The 8,857-nt window shown below is 31.4% G+C and overlaps 1 protein-coding gene across 4 annotated transcripts; it reads left to right on the top strand.

Annotated features, from left to right (window-relative positions):
• Positions 1 to 4,290: 4,290 nt before the first annotated feature.
• LOC117913105 (FCS-Like Zinc finger 8) lies at positions 4,291 to 7,265 on the top strand. 4 transcript variants are annotated; one of them, XM_034828028.1, is made up of 4 exons: positions 4,291 to 4,521; positions 4,720 to 4,824; positions 5,444 to 6,548; positions 6,647 to 7,265. In XM_034828028.1, the coding sequence occupies exons 3-4, from the start codon at positions 5,464 to 5,466 to the stop codon at positions 6,795 to 6,797; spliced, it is 1,236 nt and encodes a 411-aa protein (XP_034683919.1). In that variant the 5' UTR covers positions 4,291 to 4,521; positions 4,720 to 4,824; positions 5,444 to 5,463; the 3' UTR covers positions 6,798 to 7,265. The 4 variants fall into 4 exon arrangements, with proteins under 4 accessions (XP_034683919.1, XP_034683918.1, XP_034683916.1 ...); XM_034828027.1 differs by lacking the exon at positions 4,720 to 4,824; XM_034828025.1 differs by having other exon boundaries at positions 4,291 to 4,824.
• The last annotated feature ends 1,592 nt before the right edge of the window (positions 7,266 to 8,857 follow it).

Genomic DNA, 8,857 nt, shown 5'->3' with positions numbered 1-8,857 from the left:
CAAATTTAAAAAGTTGTAATAAAGGAAGTTAACATGATTATTAGAAAGATTAATTCAAGTTAAATTTATGTTACAAAGATTGATCAAAAAGGGTATATCAAATATATTTATATTCAATCGAAATCCGCTAATAACATATTAAGTACGAGATATCATATAAAACTTTGTCTCAACACGACGTGACATAATCGATATACAAAATGTCGTATAATTAACTCACCCTACTTCAAAGTTGAATGATCTAACCTACCATGGTGGTACACAATATCCACACATACACTTAACAATCATTTTATCCTATGTATAATTTTATTTCTTTTAAATAATTAGAAGAAAATTAGACTTAGCAACATCAATAAAATAAATTTTCAAGTTGAAACACTTATAATATAAAGTGCAAACTTTATAGAATCTATAAGTTCACCATGTTAGGTCCAATGTCCAATCATAATTCAATGTGTCTCTTTCACAATCTTAACCAAATTTTCAATCACCCATAAATAAAATATATATACTATATAGTTTTAAAATAAAGTTTTATATACATGATTTTTGAGGTCATTCAAATCTGGAAGATCTCTCTACTGTTTCTTCTAGGGGAGACCACTGTGGATCAAAATGAAATAAAATAAGATATCTAAATTCCTTACCCAATGGAATTTTTTGGTAGATGTGAGTGGAGAGTGGGGAACATATACATATATATTTGGAAAAAAAAATAAAAAAAATAAAAAAAATAATGACATTTATTCCATGTCTGGTAGCTGAGGAGCAGTTGGGAGTGTTCACATCCTGGAAGGGAGGTCCAAATTACTAATTCCACTCCTCTTGATGCTTGTTCAGAATTTGGTCTCATGTGATTGAAGTCACTTCAATGCATGAGACAAAGGGGTGGTTGAGTTCTCTTTTTCACTTTAGATACTTCCTTTTTCCTTTTTTGAAATGCTTTTATTTATTTATTTTTTTGAATATTTGTTTGCATGATTAATTAGTTCACATACTTGCTACATATGTTTTTTTTTTCCCATAAATTTTCAATAAAATTTTATAAAAATGTAATCTATTAAATATTTGAACATAGTTTAAGATTAATAATTCTTTAAAAAAAATAAGAATTAAATTAAGTGTTTGTTTGATAATGATTTTGAAAAATTAAGAGTGTTTATAAATGTTTTATGGTAATTATTTACAAAAATTAAATTTAATGTTTTTCATGTTTTACACAAAGGTTTTAAAAGAAATAATATTTTTTTTTTTAAATAAGAGTATTTTTATCAACATGTGACAAAAAAAAATGAAGACTTAGATTTAAAAATTTGAATTTTTAATTATATTGATCAAACAACCCTTAAACTTAAAGTTTGTAAATTTTGATCTCAGGGTGTATGTGTATATCATATCATTCAATAATTTAAATACAATTATTTGTATATGTGAAAATGAGAATCTAAATAAACTAAAATTTCAAAATTAAAAAACTTTTAAATAAATTAAAAATTATAATTTTTAATTTAACATAAAAAATATATGTCCCAATCATAATTTTTAGATTGGATCAAAAAGAAGATTAAGAGACATTGTCATTCACTTTTCCCTTAAGAGTGGCATGAGGTGGGAAGAAAATTCTTACCCACCTCACATGAGACTCCAAAATCCCACCTCAAACAAAAGCCCCTAATAATTTTATTTGTTTTATAAAAACAAATAGATAAAATTTTATTTTATAGGAAAATAAAAAATATATATATTTTAAGGAAAGCGTGAAAATGGGCCCCCGTTGGGCTAAATCATGGGCCGACCTTTAGCCCAACTCGTACGCATCCGCCCTCCTTTTCATTACTTCCACCTTAAGCTAGGTTTATTATCCGGAGTTTAAATAGCCAAAAGGGGAGGTGGAAATAACATTTGCTCATCCCATCCCAAAACGCCACGTGCCTAGAACTCGTGCGGTGGGCCCCGCGAGAGGGCGTAAGAATTCATTGTACGAAAAAGGGCAGCGAAACCGTCCGATGGCCTGACCGGAGAGGGGAATCTTGGAAGGAGAACCGTCGGATTGCGAGTGGATGCGCGAAGGGAGGGGACACGTGGAGGTGATGTCAGTCACCCGAAATCATCAAAAGCTGAGTCACGAAAAACGACAAAAAAAAAGGACAGTACCAAAAAGAGGAAAAAAAAGGGGCCTCAGAGGGTAGATTCGGTAGAATGATAACTTGGGGGTTGGGTTTACTTCTTTTTTATTTCTTTCCACTTTTTAACCATGGTTAGGTTAACTCTGACGCGATGACGTGGCACCTGAAAGTGACTCCCTAATTATTTTGTTAACGGTCTCTTCACGCCGTTTTCTGCCGTCTCCTGTCGTGTTGTGGAAGTTACAGGGCAGTTATGGTCTGACTGTTTAACCCCGGTTTAAGACCGTGAAGTGGGTGTGATTGAGTACGGAGCACGGATGAAATTCTAGATTACTCGCCGATTTGGAAGTTTGGGTTTCTGAATCCCGAGTCATAAGACGGGAATGACCATAATGCCCTCCATCAATTTAAACAAAATATTAATAGTGTCAGAGAAAATAAATAAATAAATAAATAAACTAATGTTAATAAGATATATCAAAATAAATCATAGTTATCTTCTAAAATGGTACTTTAAACTTCTTCAAAAGTACTAATAATACAAGAAGGTGTGCTAATTACTTTCTTTTACAATCCAACAATATTTGTTTATTAAATTCATTTGGTAAATTATTTAAAAATATGTAATTATATATATATATATATATATATATATATATATATATATATATATATAAGAAAAATAAATTTTAGATTTTTAAAATTAGTTTGATAAAGTATTTTTGGTAACAATATAGAGAAGGAACATTTTTTTTTTTACATATGAGTTTTCAAATAAAATTGATTTTTGAAAATAATTAAAAATTAATTTAGTATGGATGAGAACTCTTTTTGACAAGAATTAAATGTTTAAAAGGATTAAATAATATTTATATTTACGAATTTATTATTTTTTAGGTTTGAAGGATAGTCTATTTTTTTATATAAATATTTAAATATTTACAATATATTTTAAAAGCAAAAAAAAAAAAAAAAGATATTTTTATCAAAATGAGACTTAAAAATATCTTGATGAAGAGTTTGATTTTTAAAATAAATTTTTGATTAAAAGGGACAAAATAATACCTAAATTGACATCTAATATTTGATATATATATATATATATATATATATATATATATATATATATATTCAAAACAACCAATTTCTAACATAAATATTTTTTATCATTTTAACTATTTACACATAAATTTTTAAAGAAAATGTTATTTTTATAAAAAATAATAAGAATATTTTTATTAAAATAAGACAAAAGAACGATAAAATGTTAAATTTCAAATTTTGGATTTTTAAATACCTATTTAATTAAATAATCTTTTTCAAAATTGGGTTTTAAATGACTTTTTTAACCGTATAACCCTTTTTGGAGGGTTATTTTTCCGAAGCCTCAGGGTACATTAGTCATTTGCCAAAGTTACTTCCAAAGCACCATGTTTTTAACAAACTCGGGGCCGATTTATATTAGCCTCGGAAACTCAGAAACTAACCATGGTTAACAGGCGTGAGAGTAACAGTTTTAAAACTTCCACAGGTGAGTTTTGTCGTTTAGTGATGACTGATGACTAGCCTAAGAAAGGTAAAGAAGAGACTCAAGGATTCCTTTTCAAAATGCTGAATTTTTTCTTTCCAAATTTTCCAAAAATTCAACAAATACTTATTTTTGTACTCCAATATAGAATTTTATAGGTATAAAGCATAGAGTCACAAGGAAAAATAACAAAATTCCCAATTGTTAGACCGAAAGCTAATTAAAAAATTCAGAAAATTTATAAATTATACTTTTTTTATTAAAAATTTATAAAATTGATTAAAAAAGAAAAAAATTAATTTTTTTTCTTTTTACAAAAAAAATTAAGAGAAATTTGTCATTTTCAGGCATGTATTTATCTATCCTTTATAATAATAATTTCCAAAATTGGACAAAATTAAAAAGGAAAATATGTAAGAAAGATGGGTTTGTGGGTATTAATATTTTCCATTTTTTTTTTTGTATTTTTGGGTTTTGATTCAGAGATGATGTTTCAAAAGCAAAAAAGAAAGAGTTCACTGCAAATCATTTCCTTTGTTGCCATCAGATAAATTTATTTCCATTAAAAGGATGAATTCTTAGATTGGGGTTGCAGAGCAAGAAAATCATTTCTACAGTATAGAAGAAAAATACGGTATAGAATACGTATATTCCTCTGGGGGGAGAGAGAAGAGTATTTCAGAAGCTCACTGGTGCTCTGATTTTGATGCAGGAGATAGATAGAGAGAGAGAGAGAGAGAGAGAGAGTGAGGAGTACTACACAAGTTTCACACACACACATACACCTTGTGAAACCTATATTTTTTTTACTGCATTTGGGGGTCTCCTCAGCATCACTGTGAAGTTTTCAGAGGAGAAACCCAGGTGGGTTTCCATCTTCTTCATGATTCTCTGCTCCTCATTCCCTTATCTCAGTGATTCCACTGAACCTCATGATGGATTCATACATTTTTTTTTGTTGGGTATAGATTTTTCTGGTTTTTGGCTTTTGGGTTGATGGTGATGAGCAAGAAAGATTAAGTTTGATCCTTTTTCTTTGATGTGTGTTGATCATCTTGGTAGGAGTTGTTTTCTTTGTTTTGGGAGCATTTTCTGTTCATTCATGGAGTTTCATCATCTGGGTATCTCATTTTTAGTGCTTTCTTGTCCATCAATGAATATTTGGAGGTGGGTTTCGTTATCTTTTGAGTGTTCATGTTAATTTTTTCTTCTGATGATTTTTTTTTTCTTTCTCATTTTTCTTGGGATGGTGTGTGGTGATGTGATCGAGGGTTTTCTTACATGGGGTATGGAATGTACTTGGCGCCTGTTTGGTTGCTGGGAAAACTGGAAAAAAAGGGAGGGCTATCGGAGTGTTATATTTTCTGTTGCTTTGATTTTTGATAAAGGGTAACAGTAACACAAACGAATAAAGGCAAGTGCTTGTGTTTGGAGTTTCCAGATTCAAAATTTTGCTTTCCTTCCTTTTTCCTACGTTTTCTCAGCAGCCAAACAGGCGGTGACAAATGGTCCTTATTGATCTTTATCTGCATTTGAAGGATGCTTTGTACTGAATGTCTCTGCCCTTATTAGACCCCTTTCAATCACGGATGATGTATTTCTTTTGATCTTCTATACATGCAAGCTCATTCATCTTTTTCTAAAACTACTGTTTAGCAGTGGGTTTTATTTCTTAAGCTCATGGATTGATGGTGTTTTCTTTACCATTTCATTTGGATCACAATTATTTTCCATTTGATTTTTTTTTTCCTTTTATAAATCAATGAATCTGTTAATTTTAATACAGATAAGGGAGGTTTTGAGATAATGCTGAGGAAGAGGAGCAGATCATTTCAGAAAGATCAACACATGGGTCATCCAACAATGGCTGATGCTGTTTCTGAGCTCTATTTTCAGTCTGATGTTATGGGGCAGAAACACAAAAGCAACTCCTTTTTCAGTGTCCCTGGCCTGTTTGTAGGATTGAATTATAAGGGTTTATCAGATTCTGATTCAGTTAGAAGCCCTACCTCTCCTCTAGATTTTAGAGTATTTTCAAATCTAGGCAGCCCATTTAGGTCCCCAAGATCATCCCAAGATGGGCAGCACAAGAGCTGGGATTGCAGTAAAGTAGGTTTAAGCATCATAGATTCTCTTGATGATGGTGGGAAACTATCCGGTAAAGTTCTCCGATCATCGGAGAGTAAGACTATTCTTTTTGGACCTCAGATGAGGATTAAAACCCCTAATTCTCCAACCCATATCAATTTTTTTGATGGTTCAAAGTCTCTGCCTAAAAACTATGCAAGTTTTCCTCATACCCAGATCAAATCTCGACCCCAGAAGCGGGATTCTGATGTTGTGTTTGAAATTGAAGAGACCCCATTAGAACCCGAGGCATTTGGAAGGATTCGATCTTGTTCGTTGGATTCCAGCAGGTCATTCTCGTCCCTAACTAATTTAACCAAGCGCCAGTCCAATTTGAGTTCTGGGAATTTATGCCCAGGAAATATGACTACCCAAGTTAGTTCACCTCCTCAAATGCTTGGAGGAAACCCAAATCCGGACAATTTTTTGCCTATGAAACTGAATTCGATTCCAGCATCGGTTGGCTCTGGCCAAGGATTGATCGGATCTCTCTCAGCAAGTGAAATTGAGCTTTCTGAGGATTATACATGTGTGATTTCTCATGGTCCAAACCCCAAAACAACTCATATTTATGGTGACTGCATTTTGGAATGTCACTCTAATGACTTAGCCAATCTTAATAAGAATGAAGAACATAAGATAGGTTCTCCCCTGATAGTCGAATGCTCGGATAATTCTACCCCATATCCTTCTAATGACTTCTTGAGCATCTGTTACTCTTGCAAGAAGAAATTGGAAGAGGGAAAAGATATCTACATGTACAGGTTTGCCACAAACATCTACAGTAGCCTCAATTTCATGTACTGCTCGTCTACTTGAAAAGAATTTGAACTTGATCTGGATTTGCTTTGTTTTGTTTCAGGGGTGAGAAAGCATTTTGCAGTTTGAATTGCCGCTCACAGGAGATTTTGATTGATGAGGAAATGGAGAAGACAACCGATGATTCATCTGAGAAGTCTCCTGTGTCAAAATGTGGCGAGGATCTTTTTGAAACCGGCATGTTGGCATGCTGATCACTTCATAAAAAGGCGCATTGGTTGCTTCATGCCATAGCCACCATGCCCATGATTGATGAAACAAATGGGTCGGAAAGGTAGCCGGCTGCCTGTGATCATCTGTTTACTAAGAGCTGTTTATGTGCATCTTTCAGCAGCCATGGATGATCCTTCTATGTAAATTGTTTGGTTTGCCTATTCTGTTTCAGCTTTCATGGTCTTGGTGGGTAATGGTCACAAACAGCTATTTTTGCTTTCTATATAATTCCCAACATATGGATGGATATATATATATATAAATATATATAATCTCAGACCCTTAATTTCCCTTATGATTCTGTTAAAAGGGTGGAAGCCGAAGTTTTCAGGCTCCCCATTTTTCCCCCTTTATCTTCTGATGCCTATCTTTGCAAGAGTTGATGTATAAGCCTCCAAACTCAATGAGTTTTCTTTTAATGAATTAAAATTTTACTTCTCTATATACAATCCTGTTTTTGCCTTGTAATTTCAGTTATGTTAATGTTTGATTGGGAAATTGGAAGGATTCAAGCAGTTTTGTTATGACTTAAATCTCTGATGGTGTTCTTTCTAGCACAGGCCTGAGCTATGAGCTTTATCAGTGAGTGACAATCCTCTCTCTTTGGAATGTTAGATATCATCCAACATAAGTTGCAATCATGGAGTGAAAAATTGGATTTTATTATCGGCGATATTTCGTCGATATATCAGATACCGGGCGGCCTCGAAACGAAATTCAATACCGATTATCGAACGGGAGGAATATCAACACAATCGGTGATATATTGGTTTGGAACCGATAAATTGGCGAAAAAATCGAGAGTGAAGCGACATGCGAAGTAGCGGAGGGAGCCTGTCAAAATATTAGATATATTGACGAATATATTGGGGAAATATCGGAGATTTTTTTGAAAGTTTTTTTTTTAAAATATTTATCATTTTTAACAAAAATTTTAATTATTTATTTTAAATCTATATTATCATTTTATTTTTAACTATTTTTTATATTTATATCATTTATGCATGACATGTTCGTACTTATAACCAATACTATCGAAATTCCATGTCTTGGTATAAATATTATTTTCAACAAGATGGATTCCTTTTATCTAATAATATGATGGAACCACATCGATCTTCATTTTGGTATTAAGGACTATTGCAATGTCATATGTTTATGTGTAAATTATTTTTATTTAATAAAATTAAATATTTCTTAACTCAATTATAATTTTTTAGGTGTACAATTCCAAAATTCATATTTTCGATTCTTAAAATCCAAGTATGATAAATTATTTATCAATATTTTTTTTTATCATATTTATGTCAATTACACTTATAAAATAACTTTAATATATATATTCTCGTTTATTTTATTATTCTTTGGATTTTTCTAAGCAATTTCATTAATTTTTTCATTTATTTTGTCTTATTGATACTTGTGTAAAAATATCCATTGATATTTCTCCGATATTTCTGATATATTCGTAAAATTTATGTACCGATATATCCATGTTTACCGATATTTCAATCCATGATTGCAATTCATTCACAAATACAACCACATTTTCTTCTCTCTATCCCGCTGATGTAATAAGGAGTGCAATGAAAGTGGTAGGGTAGTGTCATCTTGGTTTCCTTCATTGGATAGTAAAGATGAATTGCTTCCTGGGTTGGCCTCTCCATGTCATGGGCCACCCCACAAGAATAATTTTTTATTTTTGGTAGTTATGTAGGGCCCATTTGGGAATATTTTTGAAAATAGTTCTCTCATCTTTTTTCTTTTGTATTTTCAAATATTTCTTAAAAATAATTTTTTTTCTCAAATTTTTATTTTTAATTATTATCCATATTTATACGATTTTTTAAAAATAATTCCAAAAAACTAATTGTTTTCTAAAATGATCTATTTTCATAATAAGTTATTAAAGGCTTTGTTGGGGAAGCGTTTTAAAACAAAAGTTTCTTCGAGAATTTAAAATATTTTTAACCTATTTCCCCTATTTGTATAATTATTTAAGAAAATTGTTCTATGCTGCTTGCTCTGCCTTAGACATTGG

Source organism: Vitis riparia, chromosome 4 (genome assembly GCF_004353265.1).
Source record: "Vitis riparia cultivar Riparia Gloire de Montpellier isolate 1030 chromosome 4, EGFV_Vit.rip_1.0, whole genome shotgun sequence".
Classification (NCBI taxonomy): Eukaryota; Viridiplantae; Streptophyta; class Magnoliopsida; order Vitales; family Vitaceae; genus Vitis; species Vitis riparia.
This window is presented reverse-complemented; position numbering and strand designations above follow the sequence as displayed.

Coding starts and splice junctions, on each gene's coding strand:
- LOC117913105 (XM_034828027.1), top strand. CDS start 5,464: ATGCTGAGGAAGAGGAGCAGATCATTTCAGAAAGATCAACACATGGGT. Junction 6,549..6,646: donor AAAGATATCTACATGTACAG/GTTTGCCACAAA, acceptor GTTTTGTTTCAG/GGGTGAGAAAGCATTTTGCA.